This window comes from Stegostoma tigrinum, chromosome 3 (assembly GCF_030684315.1).
Source record: "Stegostoma tigrinum isolate sSteTig4 chromosome 3, sSteTig4.hap1, whole genome shotgun sequence".
NCBI lineage: Eukaryota > Metazoa > Chordata > Chondrichthyes > Orectolobiformes > Stegostomatidae > Stegostoma > Stegostoma tigrinum.
Window position 1 is genome coordinate 24,419,699 of NC_081356.1, and position 24,750 is coordinate 24,444,448.

Genomic DNA, 24,750 nt, shown 5'->3' on the forward strand with positions numbered 1-24,750 from the left:
TGTTAGGGTGGTAGGGGAAGAAACCCTCATATCATTTAAGAAGCATTTTATTTTACCCTTACAATACCGAGGCTGATACAGCTAAGGACCAAGTGCTGGAAAACAGGATTAGGATAGTTAGGTGGTTGTTTGGACTGATGTCGACTTGATGGGCCAAAGGGCCTTTTTCCATGCTGTAGACCGCTCTTACCCTATGACATCATCTTCCTGTCCTGCTTCTAATTGAGGCCTTTGACTGGTCAACCAGTGAGCACTTGAGGATCTCATCTCACCAACGCTGGAATTATTTCAGATCCAGGTAGGGTGGGAAATGGTCAACTGGTTCATCAATATGGTATCTGCACTAATCGCTGTATGATCAATTTACTGAACATTGGCAAGGGTGTGGCTACTGAGACCATAAGACATAGGAGCAGAATTAGGCCATTCGGTCTATCGAGTCTGCTCTACTTTTGATCATGGCTGATTCTTGACCCCATTTTCTTGCATTTTGCCTGTACCCCTTGACCCCTCTACTAATCAAGAACATATCCATGTCTGTCTTAAATACACCCAATAGCTTGGCCTCCACAGCCCTCTGTGACAGCAAGTTCCACAGAATAACTACCCCCCCCTTCTGAAGAAATACCTCCTCATTTCACATCTAAAATGTTTTGCCTTCACCCTGAGGCTGCGCCAAAGTGTCCTAGTCATGATTCAGGTGCAGCCCGTCTTGTTGGAAAAGGTCCCTCCTTCCCCAGTGCTGATGCCTTAAATTTGAACTAATTTCTCCCACACCAATTTTTTAGTCAGTCCTATTGCTCCCTGCCCTTCCAACATTCACAGGTATCTTTCTCTGACACTTGTCTCCTCCATGGCAGTGTGAAGTTCTCGGCTTGCTGGCATTAAATTGGTCAGCAGCTCTCGGCCGCTAGGATTTATTTGTTTGGAGACCTAATATTAGTTGAAATCTTGTCAGCAACCAATTAGATACCTGATTGCCAGAATGCCCAACACACTTTCACGTCTTTTCAAGCCTTAGGTTTCTCTCCTCCCATTTCCGAGTTTGAAAATGGTAAGCACCTAATATTATTTAGAGACAACGATGGCATTGAGTGTATTAATAACTGGCTGTAGGTTTAAGTTCGTCCTGCACCAGAGCTGTGTTGTGTTGTGTCATGTCCTGACAGGTAGAACAAAAATACTTGTAATTTTCTAGAAATTTGCTGATCTGGATTGGCTCCCAATCAGGCAATGCCTTGATGTTAAAAGTCTTCTTTGCAAATTTCTCCTGATAAACTCACCTCTTACAACTCTTCAACCACCTCCAGTCCCACAACCTTCCCAGATGTATGCACTCTTAGAACTGAGAACACTACAGCACAGCAGAGGCCCTTCAGCCTGTGATGTTGTGCCGAACTATTATTCTACTTTAAGATCAAACTATCCTGCGTACTCTACATTTTACTGCCATCCATGCACCATCCAAGAATCACTTAAATGCACCTCATATATCTGATTCCACTACCACTTCCAGCAGTGCATTCCACACACCCACCACTCTCTGTGTAAAGAACCTACCTCTGACATCTCCCCTACACCTTCCTCCAAACACCTAAATATTATGGCCCCTTGTAATAGCCATTTCCGCCCTGGGAAAAAGTCTCTGGGTATCTACTCTATCTATGCTTCTAACCTTCTCACGTGCTTTTGTGCATACTCAGTTGTTATCACTCCTCACTTTTGGTGGCTGTGACTTTAGCTGCCTGTGCCTAAAACTTTGAAATGCTCTCCTCTAACTTTTCCTGCCTCCTCTCTACCTTACTTTCCTGTTTCAAGACTCTCCTTAAAGCCTATCTCATGAACCTCACTTCTCCGGATATCATCTTCTGTGCATTAGTGTCAAATTTCCCTTGAAACTCCTATAAAGCATCTTGAGACATTTTGCTATGTAAAAGGTGCTGTGTAATTCCATGTTGTTGATAAGGTCAAAGCCATCATTTCTGAAAGCTAAATTTGACATTACATAATTTGATTCAAGGACATTTTTCAGGCCATTAATTGAAAAGGGGATAGGTTTTCATTTTAATATGTTCAAAAAAATCATTCATTCACTAACACCTGGGCAATGTATTTTTCAGGTAATCATTGGACAGGAAGGCAGTCTTGATTTTATTCTCTCATTTTCTGGGTGTGTTGCCTTTCCTATTTTAGCCAGAGCCTGTGTGCCAATGGGACTTGCCTTCATGTTTATTGAGTGTTTTCAGTAAATGAAGGAGATTGCTGCAAATGTGTGAATCAGTGCAGTGCTCTTTGCTCCTCACCGCAACCAACGTGCGGAAATCTTCTGCTAATTCTACATTTAAAAAACCACATCAAAAGGCAGCTTTGTTAGTCTGTCTGACTTTCATTAAAAGAGTGAGACTCTTATAATTAGTAGTCAGTTGCAGATTCCTGCAAGGTTCATTCTTGTCTATTTATAAGGCAGGAAATACTGATGATCATGAAAATATTTTATTGTGCAACTGGAAGCTATAATTTGCCTTCCACCCCCTAATGTTTTTATTTGTATTTACATTGAGTGTGAATCCAGCAAGAGCATGCTTCCTGGGACAAGTGGGTGCATGTTCAAAACTGTCTCACACAAAAGCTGCTGTATGAACCTTTCTGCTTGAAACTATTCTGAAACCTCATTACTGTGAGGATGTACAAGCCTTTACTTCACTCCCACTTTGACACTTTTTTTCACTTTACCAAATCAGAAATTTGTTCCCCTTAACTCTTGACCAAAAAGATTGCTAACAACAGTGAACAGCTTGAAATAGGTATAAATAGGGTGTCTGGGCTGCCTGTAATCCATTCAAAATTTAAGCTGATGGGTGACAGACAAGTAAGAGCAATTTGATCATGTGTGTATGTGTGTGTGTGTGTGTGTGTGTGTGTGTATATACATACATGTGCGCGTGCTAGTGCTGTTGTGTTTGTATGTCAGCTCATGAGTGTGTGTGTGTGTGTGTGTGAGAGAGAATGTCTGTCTGTGAGTTAGTGTGTATGTGTCTTTGTGAGTTGATATCCGTATGTGACTATATTTCTGAGTTGATGGTATGTGCCTGGGTGTATGAGTCAGTATGGGCATGTGTATCTGTGTTTGTTTGACATTGAAAGTCTGTCAAGATGCGTATGCACTTCTATTCCTCCCACACTTTCAATTTTGACTTTAGCTAAATGAAGAGAGACTACAACAGAGTTACTAGTTCATTCGTTTATTGAATTTTAGCAATCGGTTTTGTCCATTTCTCTAATTACACAACAAACGTATAAATCTCTGAAAAGCAATTTGTGCAGATGTTAAATGTTAGAACTTGTAAAACATCGAATATTATGAAAGGGTGGAATTCAGATGTGGAGCCGCTTGGTTACGTAAGAATTAATGATTGCCTGATCCTTGTTAATACAAGAGATTGTTCTTGTATAGAACCCGCAGTTAGTATTCAATGCAGACAGCACAGTACGATATTTAAAACTGGATTTTTAATTATGTCCTGCTGATAATTTTTGTGAATCTGCCTTACAGTCTCACGATGCATCTTTTTATGTGTAAGAGAAATCTTCAGAGAATGGCAATAATTGTTTTAATGAGCTATTAAATTTTCTTTAGTACTTTGCTAAGCTATTAAAAAGCTTGGCCAGTCACCCCACAATTACAGTAAATGATTTCATCTTAATGTATTATTGATTCATCCATGTATACGTACAGTACATTTTTTAATCTATATTCGCACAGGCACAGACTCTGACTGAAATAATGAACAGTGAAGACATAAACCTACTGTGAGAAATTGAGTAATACCAGTATATATGCAAACATAGATATGGTTTCTGTTCTGGTTTTCTTCATTTCTGGTGAGGAAATGAATGTAGCGGTGGTTTTATTTCATGCTTTTGTTCCATGCTTTTACTCTTTCTACAATGTATTTAGAGGTTGGATCTGAACTCACACAAAGTGGATATTGGCTGTTAGTTAAATGCAGTATCTTAGAAGTTGATGTAGTTTGGGGTTCAAGTTGCAAAATTGAATCTCAGTGTTACTCTGGTTAGGTCCTGTTTTCAATTTTAGGAAAGTAATATTTTCAGAAAAAGCAAATTATGTGGCAGCACTGGCTCAGTGGTTAGCACTGCTGCTTCATAGCACCAGGGACCCGAGTTCGATTCCACCCTTGGGTAACTGTCTATATGGAGTTTGCACATTTTCCCATGTGTGCTTGGGTTTCACCTGGGTGCTTCGGTTTCCTCCCATAGTCCAAAGATGAGCAGGTTAGGTGAATTGGCCATAGCTAAACTTCCCATAGTTTCTGAGGATGTGTAGGTTAGTTGGATTAGCTATGGGAAAATGCAGTGTGTTACAGGGATAGAGTAGGGAGGTGAGTCAGTATGGACTTGTTGGGCCAAATGGCCTGTTTCCACACTCTGGGGATGCTTAGGAGACAGTCTGTCTATTGCCACTGTCAGCCTAGTGTGTAAAAGAGCTTGACTCTCTAGTGCCCAATTTTAAAAAAGAAGTCTGCTTGTAACGTTCTAAATTGTTTTCAATTCTCCTTTTAATGCTGATTCAAGTGTTGGCTGCTCACTGATCTAACCCTCACTGTAGTCAGTTGGCAGTTTCAAAAATATCTGATCCAGTATTGTGATGGTTTTTGTTTTAGGCGTTCATATAACACTCAGTCCTGAGTCTGATCGTGCTTACAAGCTAAATTATTACATATGAAGTTGTACAGTTAATTATTTTGCACAATGATTTAAAATAACTTGATTTTGCCCCATATGACATGTTTCATTTGACTGCAGAAATATTTTAGTTGTGAAATATCTCACATCAGCAAAATGACTGTGTGTGTATGGGTGTGTGTGTGTTGGCCCAAAATCCCCACCATAACCCTTTCTGCTGCACGAGCTCCTTTCCCCGCAACCTCCCCCACCACTCCTCATCCATTCATATCTATCTTATTCACAACTACTCCACTCTACTCATGTCTTCCCTTCCTAGCCACTCTTCCCCCCTGAACTCCTTCACATGCCCACCCATTCCCTCACCATGCCATTTGAACTGGGAAGTGGAAGGGAAGCAATATGCATTTGACCAGTCATAGCCTGAGTATCAGTTAAAGTGCTTGACTTTAGGACTTTTTTTCAAATGGACAGCAACTGATGGATTAAGGGTTGAATGTTGGTGGGTTGTACTGAATATCAAGGAAAATCATTCAGTTGTCGTGTGATGTTTTGCTTTCAGTAAAGGCCACTGGTAACAGAAGTGTTGAGGTTAGGAACTAACAGGTTCCAATAAAATATACATATTGCTATTCATAACTTTTGACAGAGTCCTGTCAATAAAAACCATAAAGAGGGTCCTGCCCCGAAATGTCAAGCTGTCCTGCTCCTCTGATGCTGCTAGGCCTGCTGTGCTCATCCAGTTTCACACTGTGTTATCTCAGATTCTCCAGCATCAGCATTTCCTACTATCTCTGTATCTAATTAGACCTATTTGCTTGCTTTCTCCACATAGCCCGGTGTATTTTTAACCCTTCAAATGTTTGTTTAATTCCCTTCTTTCAATTATTATTGGACCTGCTTCCGTTTTCAGGAGTGTAGTGCAATTCACATTATATCAACTCACTGAATTATTTCTGTCAGTCTTGCTTATCAATGCACCAAATCAGAAATGGTGTTTTTTAATCCGATAGCAATGTCCTTTTGCAGTGGTCTAGTATTGATTTTCCACTTAACGTTTTTATTTAATTCTATTCTGGCCCCTGTCCATGTACATATCCAGGTGTTACTGCAAGGATTAAAATCTGCATCCAGTGGATGGATCAAATTGGCAGACCATACAGCTCGATTTGGGGGGGATCATGGCACAGTTGTATGCCATAAGTCTAGTAATCTAGAGGCTGAAACTAATGGATGGGGTTGAATTCCACTGTGGCAGTTGGTGGAATTTGATTTCCGTTACTTTGAAAAGGTTTTAATTTAAGTCTCATTCATGGTGGCAATGAAACTATTATCAGCAAAAGAAACATCAGGTTTGCAAAGTGAAATATGAAGTGCTGGAGATACTCAGCAGGTCTGGCAGCAACTATGGAGAGAGAAACAGAGTTAGTGTTTCAAGTCCAGTATGACTTTTCTTTAGATTTCCAACATTTGCAGTATTTTGCATTTATCATCAGGTTTGCTAATGTCCTTCAGAGAAGGAAGTCTCATGTCCTACCTAGTCTAACCCACTTTTGACTCTGGATCCACAGCAATGTGGTTTACTGCTATCTGTCCTCTGACTAACTGAACAAACAACTTAGTTCAAGGGCAATTAAGGATGGCCTTGCCTGCAATGCCCCATTGTCATGAAAGAATAAATAGCTCCACAGCTGTTAGGAGACCTGATCTGCTTGAATCCTATTGGAGACGATGGAAGGAAGTGCACATTTTAAATGTTGGAAATGCACTGGCATCAGTCATTGTTTCCCGATGAAGAGCAACCGTTTCTGACCAGTTTGTCCTAAAGTGCAGTGTTGTACACGAGCATGAAATGAATGAGAGTCAGAATGTGCCTTCGGGTTCCTTAACTCAGTCTGAGACAATGACTTAGTGCTATTTATTAAACTATTGAAAAAGAACTTTTGCTGATTTCATTATAGTCATTGCTATTCCTAAAGGGACAGGTACCTGTAATTACTCAGCTGATACAGCAGATGGTCACATTTTGATGGTTACCTGTCCTCTAGAGATTGGCATAAAATCATTCTTTGCGTGATGTTTTGTATTAGATTTGACATTTTAATAGTTCTTAGAGTAAGGTAGACCATAGTACCAAATGGAAATTGATATTGGGTTAGCTGACACTTAGAACTGGTAGAGTATAGAGTTATATAAAATTTACTTTTCATATAGAGCTAGACCATTCTACCCAGCTAGTCTGTGCTAATGTTTCTGTTTTACAGGAGATTTTTCCTATTCCACTTCATCTCATCCTATTAGCATAAACATTTTAAAGATTTGGATATTCATGGGTTTCCAAAATTGAGCATGTAGTGTGTTTCCAACCACCTGATATATTTCCAATTATTTCCTCTGATGTGCTGAAATGCACATAAACCTGAATGAGAATCTTCATTCTCTTGGGTGGAACAAGTTTTGATCCTTTACTCGTGTATTTCATATGTTTTATCTTTCAAAGTTTAAAGAATTATGAATAAAGGTTAACTTTGGAAGTACTGGCATAAAGCCCAGAATCTAAACAGCTTTGTACTAGGCATTCTGCAGAGCCCTGGTTGATTTTAGTGGTCATTACAGAGACATGGTTACGGAATGGTCATGATGAGGAGTTAAATATCCAGGGGTATCAAACTGTTCGGAAGTACAGACAGGAAGGTAAGGGAGATGGTGTTGCTCTGATTTTTAAGGATGATATCAGGGCGGTAGTGAGAGATGATATAGGTTCTACTGAACAAAACGTTGAATCCACTTGGGTGGAAATTAGGAATAGCTAGGAGAAGAAGTCACTGACAGCTGTGTTCTATAGGCCACCAAATAATGACATCGTGGTGGGGCAGGCAATAAACATGGAAATAGCTAATGCTTGTAATAATGGTACAGAAATTATCATGGGGGATTTTTATCTACATATCGATTGGTCAAACCAGGTCGGTCATGGCAGCCTTGGGGAGGGGTTCATAGAATGCATCTGTGCCAATTTCCTTGAGCAATATGTAATAGAACCTACAAAGGAGCAAGCTATCCTGGATCTAGTCCTGTATAATGAGACAGGAATAATTAATGATCTCACAGTTAGGGATCCTCTCTGAAGGAGCAATCACAGTATGGTCAAATTTAAAATACTGATGGAGTGTGAGAAGGTTAAATCCAGTATCTATGTCCTGTGTTTGAACAAAGGAGACGATGAAGGAATGAGGGAGCAGTTAGCTAAGGTAGAATGGGAGCAAAAACTTTATCGTGGGTCAATTGAGGAACAGTGGAGGACTTTCAAAATGATTTTTCACAGTGTTCAGCAGCATATTCCAGTGATAAGGAAGAACTGTAGGAAAAGAGAGTGCCAGCCATGGATATCTAAGGAAATAAAGGAAAGTATCAGATTGAAAAAAAACACAGACAAAAAAGCAAACAGTAGTGGGAAACTGGTAGACTGGGAAATCTTTAAAGGCCAACAGAAAGCCACAAAAAAGTTATAAAGGAAAGTAAGATAGATTATGAGAGTAAACTAGCTCAGAATATAAAAACAGGCAGCAAACGTTTCTATAAATATGTAAATCGTAAAAGAGTGGTGAAGGTAAACATTGGTCCTTTAGAGGATGAGAAGGCCAATTTAATCACTCAAATGAGGAAATAGCTGAGACATTGAACAGTTATTTTGTGTCGGTCTTCACAGTGGAAGACACAAATAACATGCCGAAAACTAATGGCAGGAAGGTTATAGCAGGTGAGGACCTAGAAACTATCATTATCACTAAGGAGCCAGTGCTGGGCAAGCTAATGGGGCGAAAGGTAGACAAGTCTCCTGGCCCTGATGAAATGCATCCCAGGGTACTAAAAGAGGTGATGGGGTAAATAGCAAATGCACTAGTAATTCTTTGCCAAAATTCACTGGACTCTGGGGTGGTTCCCACAGATTGGAAAACAGCTAATGTGATGCCACTCTTTCAGAAAAGGAAGTAGACAGAAAGCAGGTAACTATTGGCTAGTTAGCTCAACTTTGGTCATGGGGATAATGCTTGAATCTATCATTAAGGAAGAAATAACAAGATATCTGGATACAAATTGTCCCATTGGGAGCACCCAGCATGGGTTCATGAAGGGTAGGCCATGTTTAACTAAATTAGTGGAATTCTTTGAGGACATTACTTGCATGGTAGACATTGGGGAACCTGTGGATGTGGTGTATCTGGATTTCCAGAAACCATTTAACAAGGTGCCATGCCAAAGGCTGCTACATCAGGTAAAGTTCCACGGTACTACAGGTAGTGTATTGACATGAATAGAGGATTGGTTGACCAATAGGAAGCAAAGAGTAGGGTTAAATGGGTGTTTTTTCTGGTTGGCAGTCAGTGGCTAGTGGTGTACTTCAGGGGTCGGTGTTGGGACCGCAATTGTTTACAGTTTACATAGATGATTTGGAGTTGGGGACTAAGTATGGTGTGTCAAAATTTGCAGATGACACTAAGGTGAGTGGTAGAGCAAAGTGTGCAGAAGATACTGCAAGTCTGCAGAGGGATATAGATAGTCTAAGTGAGTGGACAAAGGTCTGGAAAATGGAGTTCAATGTTGATAAGTATGAGGTCATCCATTTTGGTAGGAATAACAGGAAAATGGACAAATGTTTTAAATGGTAAAAAATTGCAGCACACTGCTGTGCAGAGGGATTTGGGTGTCCTCGTGCATGAATCGCTAGAAGTAGGATTGCAGGTGCAGCAGGCAATTAAAAAGGCAAATGGAATTTTGTCTGTCATTGCTAGAGGGATGGAGTTTAAAAACAGGGAGGCTATGCTGCAGCTGTATAGGGACCTGGTGAGCCCACATCTGGAATACTGTGTGCAGTTTTAGTCTCCTTACTTGAGAAGAGATATACTAGCGCTGGAGGGGGTGCAGAGGAGATTCACTCGGTTGATTCCAGAGTTGAGAGGGTTGGATTATGAGGAGACACTGAGTGGACTGGGATTATACTCACTGGAATTCAGAAGAATGAGGGGAGATTTTATAGAAACATATAAGATCATGAAGGGAATAGATAAAGTGGAGGCAGGAAGGCTATTTCCGCTAGCAGGTGAAACTAGGACTAGAGGGCATCACCTCAAAATAAAGGGAAGCAGCTGTCGGACTAAGGTCAGGAGGAACTTCTTCACCCAAAGGGTTGTGAATCTCTGGAACTCCCTGCCCAATGAAATGGTTGAAGCAACCTCGCTGAATGTTTTTAAGGCAAGGCTAGATAAATTTTTGAACAGTAAAGGAATTATGCGTTATGGTGAGTGAGTGGGTAAGTGGAGCTGAGTCTCAAAAAGATCAGCCATGATCTTATTAAATGGCAGAGCAGGCTCAAGGGGCGAGATGGCCGACCCCTGCTCCTAGTTCTTATGTTCTTTTGTTCTTACGTGCTTATTTTTGGCATTTTCACTGCCCATTGCAATGTTGCAAGATTGCTCAGAAGAGGTTTCCAATGTTGATCAGTGTGAACATGTTGCAGTGTTGGACCCTGGTAAAGTAGGAGTGAATGGATCATTTTAGGGTTGGCAGGATGTAACTAATGGAGTATTGCAAGGATTTGTGCTGATTTTTCAGCTATTTAGAGTCCAAACTGATGATTTTGAGGGACAGAATGTGATAACGTATCCAAGTTTTAAGACAATGTAGAGTTTGATGGGAGCGTAAACTGTGAGGTGGACATAGAGTGATACGGATAGGAAGTGATTGGGCAAGAAGTGGAAGCTGAAATATTATCTGAGTAGAAGGGGTGGTTAGGGAGCATGATCTCATTGAATGGCAGAGCAGGCTGGAGACACTAACTGAATTATTCATGCTCCTAGTTCTTTTGTTCTGACTCATTTTGGTAGGATACCTGGAAAAAATAGAATATGTTCCAAATCATCCAAAGCTGGAATGTTGGGCTGTTGTACACTAACCATGGAAAGGCGATTGTCTGCCAAAGTTAATGTGCAGGTAAAGCAAGCAGTTTCATAGATCATAGAACCCCTACAGTGTGGAAACAGGCCCTTTGGTCCAACAAGCTCACACCGACTCTCAGAGAATCCCACCCAAACCCATCAACCAGAACCCACTTAATCTACACATCCCTGAACATTACAGGCAATTTAGCATGGCCAATCCACCTAACCTGCACATCTTTGGACCGTGGGAGGAAACCAGAGCACCCGAAGGAGACCCACACAGTCACGAGGAGAACATGCAGACTCCACACACACAGTCGCCCGAGGATGGAATCAAGCCAGGGTTCCTGGCACTGAGAAGAGGCAGCAGTGCTAACCACTGAGCCATCATGCTGCCCCCAATTTGGAAAGTGAAATAGCATAATAATGCCTAGTGTGAAGACTTGAAGAATAAACCTCAGGCAGTCTTGCGACAAATAACAGAACTTTGAGATCACACCAATTGTACTTTCAATGGCTTTGATCTTCTGAATTGGGGTAAGAATATATTTTCTGTAGTCAGAGCTCAGTACGTGTTCTCTAGATTAATTCCAAGGGGCAGATTGTCTTATGATGAGGGAATGACCCTGTATTCTGAATTGTTAGGACTGTTGATTATTCTGAAACATGTCAAGCTGTTGAGGGCTGAGTTTGGTAGATGCTGAGAAGTTATTTCCTTTGGACTCTCGAACCAGAGGCTTATTGTCTCAGGATATGGGTTTGACCTTTAGGACTGAGATGAGGAGATATTTGCTCACTCATGTCTGTGAACCTTTGGAAGTTTAACCCAGAGAGCTGGGGATGGCCTATTGATGAATTTACTCAAATGGAAATTGACAAGCCCTTTGAGACACGAAATTTAGCGAGAGAAAAATTGAACTGAGGTAAAAATTTAATCATAATCTTCTTGTATAGTTAAGCGGCGAAAGGAGCCAAATGGTCTGCCTCTGAGATAATAACGTGTGAAGCTGGATGAACACAGCAGACCAAGCAGCATCTTAGGACCACAACTTCTGATGAAGGGTCTAGGCCCGAAACGTCAGCTTTTGTGCTCCTGAGATGCTGCTTGGCCTGCTGTGTTCATCCAGCTTCACACTTTATTATCTTGGATTCTCCAGCATCTGCAGTTCCCATTATCTCTGGTCTGACTCTGCTTCTTTTTCTCATGCTCTTATCGGAAAGTTTTTCAGTTAAATTTGTAGAAGAGTTGCTATAAATTTTGGTTTCATTTATAAATTAATTCAGTCCTCTTTGACTAAACTGAAGATTCAAAAATTACTGAAGTGTGATTTCCTGCTGGAGCTGCCAGGATGGATAGACTCAGGCAGGAACCCCTCATGGGACCAAGTCTGCTTCCCATTCCATATGTCGATAGCTTTTTTTGTGACAAGATTTTCAAATGATCTCACTTTGCATCCTTTTAGAATCAAAAGATCTATCAGCATAATGAGGTAACAGAACTCAAACACACATCAGACAATGGTCATACTGTGATGAGTAACTGGAAGTTATTATAATTCACCTGACACCTGCCTTTACTTTACCTCCTTTAGGCCATTCGCTGTACACTGGTAAACTGTACGTGTGAATGCTTCCAACCAGGAAAGATCAGCCTCCGAACCTGTGACCAGTGTAAACATGGCTGGGTGGCACATGGTGAGTGAGATCAAACATTTCCACCAAATTACGTTTGTGAGAGACGGCATGATTATATTGAATTACGTAAATCTGTACGCACAGAGGCTGACTTTTTTGTCAAATGGGTCAGTGTTGGTATTGCCTAACAAACAACTTGTCTTTAGCTAACACTTTTAACATGATGACTTATCACAAATAACAGTCATAGGTGCCTCATGGGAACACAGTTCAACAGAATTTGGCGCTGGACCTAGCCAGGAGGTTAAAGAGAGAGACATTCAAGAGCACCTCAAAGGAGGTGAAATGGGTAGAGAGGTTGAGAGGATTTAGGGAGAGAAATTTTAAATTTCAAGTCCAAGCAGCAATAGGCATGACCTCAAGTGGGAGAATGATTGATTAAAATTTGATATTCCCAGGGGGTGAGAATTTAAAAAGTGTGGAGATCTCAGAAGGTTCTGAGATGGAGGAAATGGCAGAGATGGGGAGGAATGAGGCTATGGAGGGATTTGAAACTCTTTGAACCTCCTACCCCACTTCATCTCACTGTAACAATATTCTTATATCCCTGATATAACTAGATACTCCTTAACTGCATCTGTTATTCATTTCCACCAACCCATGTTTGGTATTGCTTTGCACAATGTAATCACTCTGGGTCGAGTTTTCTCCTGAATTACCTATTGGATTTCAGAATTACTATCTATTTGTGACCCCTGGTGTCAGACTCTCAACACAGTTCAACACATCTTTATATCTAGCCATTCAAAACCCTTCATAATTAGAAAACTGAATCAGGTCACTTTGTAGCCTTCTCTTTTCAAGAAAAACAGTTTATTTTATAACCCAGCTCTTCAAAATAAATTGTTGACATGAGTATTTAATTTGGATTGTAGTATATTTGGAGTCAACTCTCAGTAAAAGTACACATGGTCCAAATGATTGCTTAATTTTGAGAAGGTAGATATATTCCTGGTTCTGTAAACAGTTGCAGATTATTGGGATGGGATAGATTGATCTGACAACTGACGCTATTGGATGGAAATGTTCCAGTCTCTGGGGAAAATTAGGAATGTTATTTGGAGCACAATCAGGTCAAAGTTCAATAGTTCATATGCAAAGATGCATGAATATCCTGGAGTTTTGTTCATCTTTGTGAATTGGAGAATATTTTTGCCAAAATTGTGTTAAATGGGTGGTTAGGATATAATGTAGAGCAGATATAATAGGCTTATCATATTCTTCTTGATTGTTGCCGTGTTGCATTCTTGATAGTAAGTCTTGAAGACCAATTTTAATTCATTATGATTCTTGCTTTCAGATCTGGGCTGTTAGTTCATCTAGCTAATACTTATAAAATATTCATACATACGTCTCCATATCGCGGGTGAAACAAATTAATTTTAAATCATAAAAATGCTTTCCTTTTTACAGCATTGCTATTTAGTTATCCTCTTCAATTAAAGGTGTTTTGGTAATCAGAGGACATAGATTTAAGGCAATGAGCCAGATGTACAATGCTACCTTTGCAGTATGTGCCGTTCATAAACATGAGATAAATCCAACCCAACCAATTACTACTCCCATCTGACTTCTCTCAATCAACAGCAAAGTCATAGAAGGTATTGTTGACGGTGTTGTCATGTGGCTTGCCAATGATCAGTTCTAATTTCCCCAGGTCTGCTCTGTTTCAGACAACTTTATTATCTTGGTCCAAACAAAGGTATGGTTAGACTGACTCCTAGATATCAAGGCAGCATGTGACCAAGTGTGGCATCAAGCAACCCTAACAAAATTGAGGTCAATGACTCCTGAAAGTAAACTCATTACTGATTAGAGGACACCAGTTATCTAGTTGTATGAAAACTACTTTGATAAAAGAAATTTTAAACCTGACTTTTCTGCTTTATGAGCGTGGGTTGCCAGTCAAAATGAAGATATTCTGCTGATTTCATGGAAATCGAGTTAGAGTTCTTTTATGGTCTAGTGACATTAGCATGTGTCACAGAGAAAGCAAACTATGTAGGGCATAAGGCTGGGTTGCTGACTTATGCAAGGCTAATTTCATCCAAATAAGTCACTTGTTGCTGTCCTGAAATTGGGGAGCTGATTTTCAATGCCTCTCATAGAAAGAAGCAAATACTTTTCATTTGGATAGGCCAAGGCCTTTATCACTAGAGTGTAGGTGATATGGCTGTGACCTTTATAGAGACTTATAAAATCATGACAGCCATAGATATATTGATTAGCAAAGATCTTTTCCTTAGAGTAGGTGAGTTCAAAACTAAACAGCATATTTTTAATGTGAGATGAGAAAGATTTAAAAGGACTCTGCGGGGCAACTTTTTCACATAGATTTATTCATGTGTGGAATAAACTGCCAGAGGAAGTGGTAGATGCAGGCACAGTTATAACATTGTAAAAGACATTTGGACAGGTACATGAATAGGAAAGGTTTTGAGGGATTATTGGCCAAATGCAGGTAAATGGGACCAGTGTAGTTTGGGAAACTTGGTCGGTATGGATGAATTGGGCCAAAGGGCCTGTTTTCGTGCTGTATGACTGTTAAAGTTGCAAATGCAAACAAGTGACAGCTTGAGCCCTGCTCACTTGAAAACCTGCCTAAACTGGCATCTTCCTGCCTGAGGGGCATCAGTAGATTATGGAATTGACTATGTCATTATATGCCCTGATACAATGTTACATTGTCAATGTGCAAACCCATTGTTAATATGCACCTTGTCCTACTTAGCATTGTACACATGCAATGGTGAAACCCAATCTTATCATCCAGTGCTGACCGGCCCTCTGATGTTAAAGATTTCCTTCAGGAATCAGAAAGCAGATTTCAGTATTTTAAAGTGCAAGAACAAAAACTGAGCATTTAGCCCATGCCAGTAATTATGCTCCATAGAGTCTCTTCCCACCTGTCTTCATCTCATGTATTAATATATCCTTCCATTCCTTTCTCCAACATATTTCTCTAGCTTCCCTAAAATGCTTCTGTTATTTACGTCACAACACCCTAATAGCAAGTTACACTATCTCAGTAAAGGAGTTTCTCCATAATTTTCTGTAAGATTAGTGATTATTGTCTATTTATTTCTCCCAGTCTTGGTCTCCTCTGCAAGTGAGAATATTTTCTTTACATTTATCAAAACTTCTCATAATTTTAACGGTATCTATCCATTCACTCTACAGTCTTTTTTTTTAAGAGGAAGAAATCCAGCCTATGCAATTCTCAGTGCAAGTATCATCCTTTCTGATTTATATTTGCATCTGCTCCAATGCCTTTCTGAAGGAAGAAGGCCAGAACAGTGGTGTGGCCAAATCTAATTGCAGCTATGGAGCTACCTGACCTTGGGAATCTGCTATTGTGTGAAATTGAAAACTATGCACCTTCTGTTTCTCATAAAACCTCTCCAGAAAATGTAGGATGATCTTTGTCAGTAGATCATCAAGAGGAACTTTACCAAATAAGCTTTGTTTGTCCGTTACAATATGACTTGGAAACTCAGACTTTTGTTGTTTCACATTTTGGCACTTTAGAATGTTTACATTGCTTTTTATGCCATGTATTCCACTTCTTGCAATGCATGCCCTCGACACATTTCAAGGGGAAGTTAGGTGATTATATGAAGAAGTTCACGCAGTTCAATGAAAGGTGACAGGTTAAGCATAAATGCTAACAAAGATTGAATAGTCTGATTGGTCTGTATCCACTCCGCAGACCTGTTTGTCATTCTACGTATGCAATCTTGGTGAGACCTTTTCCGCAGATGACAGGAGGAAGACAACGTGCAGATGAACCAGATCCACACCCTTGTGCTTTCTAGAAGTGTCTTTATAAGGTAGTTTTGGTCTGGGAGAAAGTTACCCAGTTGTCACCTAATAATTGGGAATACTGAATGGTGATTCGAGAGACAACTGATATTACTTTAAAAATGAGTAAGGTTCAATATCTACCATTAATAATAATATGTATGCTGTTATTTTTTTAACGGCCCTTTACAAAACAAAATTTCTTTCAAAAGTAAGCAAAGAATTTTAAAATCAAAGACTTAGCATATAGACACCGACTACAAATAAGGAGTGACTTCCACTGGAGCTTGCATGTCTTAATGCCTTGCAAGTACACAGAGAGACTGAAGGAAAGAGGAAGGAAGCTGCATTCTGCAAGACAAACTGGGAGTACGGAGAGAGTACAAGACAAGTTGGAGTACAGGTTGAAAGAAATTGGGTGTACAGAGCACAGACGAGAGAAAAGCTGGGAGTCAGAAGAGAAACTGGAGTAGAGAGAGAAGTAGAAAACAAGAAAGAAACTGAGGCTTCGGGGAGAGGGAAAGAGAAAATAAGAAGAAACTGAGGGAGTGATGGAGAATGTGAGATAGTGGAAGGGAGAGTACAAAGTTGGGAAGAGAAAAATAAATTAAGGGAGAGTGAGACAGGGAGCACATACAGACTGCAGAAATATTTTCATGCAATTGTCTGGCAAACCCTCTGACAAATATTACTTCATTTTTATTACTTTCACATCTCAGGCAACCCGTCATAGAAAGCCTGTTCTAGGATCAGAGGAGGCAAAAACAGGTGTCATATCTGCAGTCAAACGCTAAAAGATTTCAAGGGAGATCAGCCAACAATTATGCTAATGCTGCTGCTTTTATCCAGAGATGTTATTATCTTGAGGTGCTGACTGTTGGATGACTGCCTCAAAGAGTGCAAGACTGGACATAGTGGAAACTTGATAGTTATGAAAAAGAAAGGGCACTATGTGGATCTGGATTTGGTTCAAAGTTAGGAGCAAAAATTAGCAGTTGGGAGCTTCTAATAGTGTTTGCCCGGAGCTATCATTTTTTTTATCTGAAGTTTTGTTGGAAGAAGATAATAGAAAATCACAATAATAGATTACATTTTTGTGAAATTTTAATTTCTTTGCTGTACATGGCTAGATGATGTGTACTAGACTGTAAGTTCTTTCTATTTGTGTGATGTAATAATTTTATCTTCACATTGACAGTTTGATCATTTTCAATTACTTCAACCTAATTGGAGAAATTTCCTTACTGATATGATTGTGGTAATTGATTAATATTCTTTGCAATAATGAAAAATATTTAAGCATGCTACTGGGGAGTTATTAGTAACTTATTAAGACAGAGTTAACTAAATAACAATAGGAGGTGGCCAATGATTTTGCTCTTTAATTCAATATGACTGATCAGATTTTGGCCTTAGAGTAAATTGAAATCTACTGTTTTGTATGTGAAAGACAACAGGCTTTATTGAACAAAACTATGCACAGAGGGTGGTAGAGGACAAATTCAGGAATTATACAAACCAAAGCTCCAGCTCCGTGTGATCTGACATTGGTATGATATAACTTCATATACTCTTATTAGTTATCCTTAGTGTCAAGGCATGATTCTCTTGTCTTCTCAATCATTTGCCTCCTGTTCTTTTATAATACCCAATTTAATAAATCTGGTTTAACACTGAATTCTCTATTTCTGTCTCCTTCCCTCTTAAGATCTTGGTTTGAGGCTGGGTGGCACAGATGTATTCAATGTGTTGCTCCTTGTGTGCAATGTGTAAGAGCTCTGGCTATGTCCGCACAGCACTTGTGGGAGACTTCCATCATGTTTTCTTTTTCAGTGGTGAGTTCCTGTTCGTCTCTTTCCTTTGGGTCATTTGCAACTCAACATAAGATTTAGAAATTTTTGTTTTCTTTTGCTGCCTCCACATGTAGTTGCTGCAGCTGTTTGATTTCCCTGAGAAATGTTTGCATTTCAGTCTCTGAGGCTCGATTGTGTGCATGACTGCTATTAGCTGGTCTTATCGTTTAGCAGTCCCTTCGTATAACTAGACTTTTCTCTCTCTCAACTTTAATATCATCCAGCTCCATTTTATACCTCTCTCAAATCTTTTCTGAGGTATTCATTAGCTGTAAAAGCCCTGTTGTTTGGGCTTCTGCTGTTTTATTGAAATAAATCTTGAATTCTTCCACAGCGTGTTGTTGAGATTCATCAGTAGCCTTCAGCAATAGCAGACTTATGATCTCTGACTATTCGATTTGGCTTGATCTAATTTGGGCTTGAGCATCTTCTTTGCCCTGAATCGTTTTTAACAAGCTGTGCACAATTATTGAAATAGCTCTTTGGTGGGCTGTTTTTGGGGTTTAACATTTTTTTCCTTTGGCTGTATCAAAATTTCCTGGTTATCATTTGCTCATTTTTGTAAGCTATCATTGAAGCTTTGAGAACTCCATATCTGATCGAAGATTCTCTTCTAACTCCGTAATTCAGGATCCTTCTGATGATGTGGTCATTTTGCTGCCTATAGGAAATTCTGCATCTTTGCTGGTGTTAGTTTATGGCTGAACTACTATAAGCTCTTCTCAGCTGCCATCTCTTTTAGTGACACGGTGTCTTTGGCATCAGTATCATGTTGTCAGTATCAGGCTCCCAAAGATCATCTAACAGGCCTGTTACATCCCCTGAAAGGAATTCATGCTCTAGCTGCATGTGTTGCTGCTGTAACTGACATGGTCTTTCTCAATGCAAGGCCCTTTCTTAGACTGGTCAGGCTGTGAATACATGGCAAAGGAGTCTGCAACGGCAGTGAATGGACCTTGTTTCTTTGCAAGCCTTTGGTGGACATTGAGTACTCGGTTATTTCCCATCTCCGTGTGTAGCCATACTGTGCTGTCGTTTAATATATATTGTTCAGCTGGGTGACTCTGCAGCTTGCCACATCCTATGCTATGGCTATTATTTATTTACTTTTCTTCCTTTCACGTCCTAACTGCTCCTCTGGACCATTTCCAGAACTTGTTGCAGTGCAGCAGCCTCCTGCAAGCTTCACTTATGTGTCTGACTTCTGCTGGCACTCTGGGCTGCCTCCACTTCCCAATCTATCTTTTGCCACCACCCTCCTCACTGGCCATTGAGTTTAAGCTTCTTTGTCTGTTGTGGACAGTCCACAAGAATTCTTTCTCTGGCTTAGCTGCCTCCGGCCTGACCCTGCTGTGGGTGGCCCCTCTCCGTGATCCATAGCATGGGACCCCTGTCTTGGGAGTTGATTCTTTTCTGTAAGTTTCACCTGTCAGTAGGTCTGTTTGTTACTCTCAGGGACTGCTGCTTGCTTTTCTTTGCTGTTACCTGCCCTGTTCTCTGTGGGTCTTCTGCCACACTGCTTTAGCTATCACGTGGGTTTTCCCCTTTTGTCTTTTGGTGGCTAGATGGGCCTTGAAATTCACCATTTGCTGATCCCTGTCATCATAGAGCCTCTTTTCAGGTAACAGTTTCAATTCTGGGCTCACGGTTTGGGAGTAATACCATACTGTGACCGGGCTTCACTTTGAGCTTTAATCAACATTTGTCTCTAGTTCTGTTGGTCTGGTCACCATCAACGGGCTTTTTGAACATAACTGTTTACAGAGGATGACCGAAGAGAACGTCTTACCTGGGAGACATTGAAGAGATAAAGTGATGCTTTGCCTCGTAGGTTTCTGTGACCTTTATTCGTCTTTGATATCTGAAACCTCCTGATGGCTCAGTGCAACAGTGATTGAATCAGAGAGTGCCGAGGTCCCAGGTTTGAAGCAAGAGCTAAGTTCTGTGAAGTTAGCAATGGGATTGATTCCATGGGGGGGTCTGCTTGCTTGACAAGGAGGTAAACCACCAGGAAGTTCAAATGCAAAGAGGATATTGTCTTAAACAAATTTTAGTTTATTTCATGATAGCAATCAGGTACAACTTGGCCTTAGTAACAGTTGCTAATGTACATGGAGACTTAGAAGGAGGCTTTTGTGCTGCTTTGTACTGCTTTTACCCTGGATCAGGAATCTTGGGTTCAAGTCTCATGTGCTCCAGAGGTACATAATGACACCTCTGAACAAGTTGATTAGAAAAATACCTATGAGGATACCTAGGGCATTGGTCCTCACTCTGCGAGATCCTACACTCTTCTAACTATTCCCTATCTAAGTCCTGGTGACATCACCAGATTTGGTGGACTCAACACAATCTCAAATATCAACCATTGCTTAATGTAAATATTTCCCCAAACTCCATATATTTTTCTAATGTTAACGCGTATAAATTCATATGTGTAGTTACATTTACCTGTCAAGCATGTAACTTCACAAATTCAGTCATTCTGCAGGTTTCACAATTCTTCCAGAACCTGGGACGTTGGTATGACTTTAGCATCAGGACTGTTAACTTTGATTTTTTTCTTGACTCTGCATGATCTATGCAATCTCTGTGCACTGGAAGACTTTTGTATCTCTTGGATATCCTTCACTGATGGTTTTTTTTCTGCTGGACCAGTCTGTTAGTCCATTACCTTGTTTGAAGCACCATTCATTACCTGAATTTCTTCCACATCACACTTCCTGCCTGCTGATTTCAGTAGTAACCTCATAATGTCATTTGGGCGACCTTCAACCTCATGATTTCCCACGTGGACCATGGTTGCTCTGTTGAAATAGGTATTTTCTTTTTTGCAGTGTCCTGGCTTTCTGACCAGAATAACTTCTTTGCCGTGTCCTGAATCTGAGGACGTCGGTCGTTTCACCTCAATGCTGGCTTTCATGCAGTCAAATGCAGTCCATCTGTGTAAGCTACTCGTTATTTTTAACCTGCTGATCCACCAGTGAAAAAGTATGTAAACTGCTTTTTGCAACTTGTAGATCAGTTTGAAAGTCTTCACTTGTCCTTTCTTGTTTTCTTACTGGTGAAGCCAAGGTGGTCACATCTTCAGTCATGCTCCTTGAGGACCGTTACTGACTTACCTCTGTCACTGATATAGATAGTTCTTCTTTGGAAGACAACAAAGAGAAGTATTTCTCATGAACTTCTGTTGTCTTGTCTTTTGACATAAATTCAAATCTGTTACTACAATCTATTCACCAGGCTGTGCCTGAGCAATTTTAGTTAAAGATTGATCATGGAGCTCAAGTCGGTTGTACTGCTCATTCTTTTTCACCTCGCCCGCGCCTTCTCGCTGGACCAGTCTGTTAGTCCATTACGTTTGAAGCACCATTCATGACCTGAATTTCTTTCACATCACACCTCTTGCCTGCTGATTTCAGTAGTAACCTCATAACATCAGTTGGGGGACCTTCAATCTCATGTATTCCCACATGGACCATGGCTGCTCTGTTGAAATAGGCATTTGTCTTCTGGATTTTCTACAATGATAGTAGGAGTAGAAAACATTATTGGCAAGCCTATATCATTGCAGATTCGTACCCTGTTGATGATAATGAAGCAATTCTTGCTTGCTAAAATTGAATTGAATGAGGTTTATTGCCACTTCTTCTCAGAAGTACAGTGAAAATTTTGCAAGTCACCACTTAGGCTGCCATCTTAGGTAAAAAGCTATCCAGGTACAGAACTTGGGAACAAAGCAGAAAAAATAGAAAATGAAGTTTAAAAAGTTAAACATTACAGTCCATCTTACTAAAGAGCAGAAAAACAAAGAAACACAGTTATCAATTCAAAACCTCAGTTAATATGCGCCTAACCAAGCTGGGCTTGTAATCCTCACAAGGGCTGAACCTTCCTGCTCAGACTCAACCTTGCTCCCACTGCCACCCTGGGCTGCATGCTCTTGCTGCCTTGTTGCCTGCTCCTGTTCCCACTCTGACCGCTGGCTGCCTTGAGCAATCTGCTTCCAGTCTTGCCACTGGCCACCTGGAGCTGTCTGCTCCCACTCTCGCTGCTGGCCTCCTGGGCTGGCTGATCACAATGGAGTCTATCTTTGTTACGAGTTCCACTATGAGTGTAGGAAGCCCAAAGTAATGTTTAATCTATTGCCCCACGGCTGATTGTTTAACAAATATTTGTTTCTGTGACCGTTTTCTGACTGGCTTATCTTTAGACTAACTTGGCAAAGGTTTGACTCTCAATCTGTTCACTGTTAGTTGTAACGAGTTAAACTGCTCCTACTGCTTCAGAGAACAATACATTCACTCTTCCTATGTCAATTATTTATTAATTACAGCAACACTGTTTAATTGTCATTATTGTAGAAAATTTTAATTCTGTAATATTGCAATGCTGTATTTCAGAACTGCTTCCTGGGAATTTTCCAATGTCTTACAGTTCAAATGAAGTCTTCCTGATTCCTGTGACCAAAATTGAGATGCCTTCCATCTTCAGGCAAAATTTCCCACCTTTCATAGCCTAATAAGTAAAGTCTGTCCATTTTCACAGTCTTCCCAGTTAAAGTCTGAGGTATTTGCAGAGATAACAAAAATTTCTCCTACTTGAACGATAGTTTAAATTATGGATCTTCTCTTACTGCAGATTTATCAATCTTCTTACTGCCTCATCAGTTGGACTGCAAGTAGTCCTCTTTAATGTTTCACCTTCTCAATGTGTTCTGAAACATTAATGTAAAGATTTCCTAGTGCCCAACAGGGATTTTTTAACTTGCCTAATTGAACTTTGATGCTTGTTCATTTCCTGTTCTAACTCAAATCTGAACTAATGCTTCAGATCCCCAAGTCAAAATGGAAGCTGTAACTGACAGATGTGACTAGCAACTAATTCACACTTGCTTCTGCACTTCTCTTACCAGGTCTGAAATAAAAGGCTTTACTGTTAAGTGTTGTTTCCTTTTTGTCAACATTTGCACAAATTCCTCCCACAGGCTGTTTCGCTGCTCTGCAGCTGCCAACTATATGTATGAATAGTTCTTTAAAGTTGAAAAGTCTTTAAATCTGAAAATGGAAATGGCATCTGGGTTTGCTGGAATTTGTTGTGTACAACTTAATCAAATTCCTACCTTCACCACTGTCTTCCATTTAAATCTGTTGTAATGTCAACAACAACCAGCTTGTGGTTGTGATGGTTTGCTGCCCCCTTCCTCTTCCCTTGATTGGGTTGAGGGGGCTGCAGGGTTTACACTGGTAGAGGAATACCATTAGTAAATCTTAACAAGAAAAAGCTCAAAGTCCTAAACTAGGTATAATTTATTGCTTGTTAGCAATCAGCACCAAATTAGATCAGTGCATTAGACCTTGTTAATAACTAAGATTGTAAGGAGATCTAGGATATAAGTCTTCACTCAGTAAGATTCAAGACCTCTCTTGACTTTTCCCAGCCCCAAGACCTTATGACATGATCAGATCAGTTGGAATTAATGCAGCCCCAACATTAACCTTTTCAGAGCCATTAACTTATAATGTGCCATTTGTCTCAAGCACTCACTGTGCTGGCCAGTTTCAGATCCCACCCCTCTGAGTGAAGGGTTTTCCCTTGCTTTGCCTATCCAGTTTATTATTGATCATCTTGTATTGTTATAACAAGATCTTTGGTGAGCTTCTCTAATTCACCATTGTTCTTGATGGATGTCCCAAAGTGTAAAGCTCCCAGCTGAGAAGTGATGGAATGGCTTTCCTTCTCTATTCACTTACTCATTTGTTTGTTTGCAGTCCGGTTATTCCATGAGCAACTTTATTGTCAAGTATATCTTGAAGAATTTGAAATTATTTCCCTTCACTTATGAAAACTATTGCTAGAGGCAGATAAATTTACTTTTTAAAATTAGCCAATTTAAACAGGATTTCTTGAATTAATGAATACAGAGAATTTATTAAATACTAAATATGGGAAGTATTATTAATACAGCACACGTACACACAAATTAGAAATTCTGCGAGTCCAAAAAGATGATAAATTCGAAAATACAGGCACACGTATTAGTCTGAATTGTTTGTGAGGAGTGGATAGTGAAATGTTGCAGTATTTGCAGTGAGGTTGCCTGTAACATTGGCTTTGGGAGTCAACAGTTACTTATTTGAGATTCTTAGTTTCATTGGCTGATGAAGATCTTTTTCTGATCTTTATAAAAAATCTGGTTCCACAGCTCTCGGAATGAAAGGGTGTTTTTCTTTTTCTGCAACACAGGCGTATCTAGTGGACAAGTTTTCAACTGTGACTTTGATGGCAGAGTAATGCTCCAATCCAGGTTGCTACTCGTGAAAGTGTTCAGTCCCACAACTCTGCTCCAGTAGAGTTGAAACTGGCTTTGTATTCCCTGTTCCCTTCTGTTTTCCTGGAGGATAAAACGGATAGCATGAGATGACTTTCTGCCAACAATGGTGAGATAGTCGCCCCCTCATTATCTCTTGTTGCTAAGTCTCGCCCTGTCTGAAGTTTCCTGGATAACTTATATGTCTGAAATTCATTGGCTTCACATAGGATTTTTCCAGTGAGAGTAGGAAGAACTGCTGATGCTAGAGTCAGAGATAACACAGTGTGCAACTGGAGGAACACAGCAGGCCAGGCATCATCAGCGGAACAGGAAAGCTGATGATTCGGGTCGGGGCCCTTCTTCAGAAATTTTTCCGATTACTGAATTTAAACTTGCAATTTTCCTGCAGCTATCCTCCTTTCTAAGAGCAGCACGTTATTGATCT

At 40.2% G+C, this 24,750-nt stretch overlaps 1 protein-coding gene across 6 annotated transcripts in view; it reads left to right on the forward strand.

Annotated features, from left to right (window-relative positions):
* Positions 1-24,750, forward strand: part of bnc2 (basonuclin zinc finger protein 2) — a 550,876-nt gene that overhangs the window by 334,593 nt on the left and 191,533 nt on the right. For all 6 annotated transcript variants that reach the window (XM_059643758.1, XM_048528060.2, XM_048528056.2 and 3 more), the window contains one exon: positions 12,236-12,338. In XM_059643758.1, the coding sequence (XP_059499741.1) occupies positions 12,236-12,338 (103 nt within the window). The remainder of the gene's footprint in view (positions 1-12,235; positions 12,339-24,750) is intronic.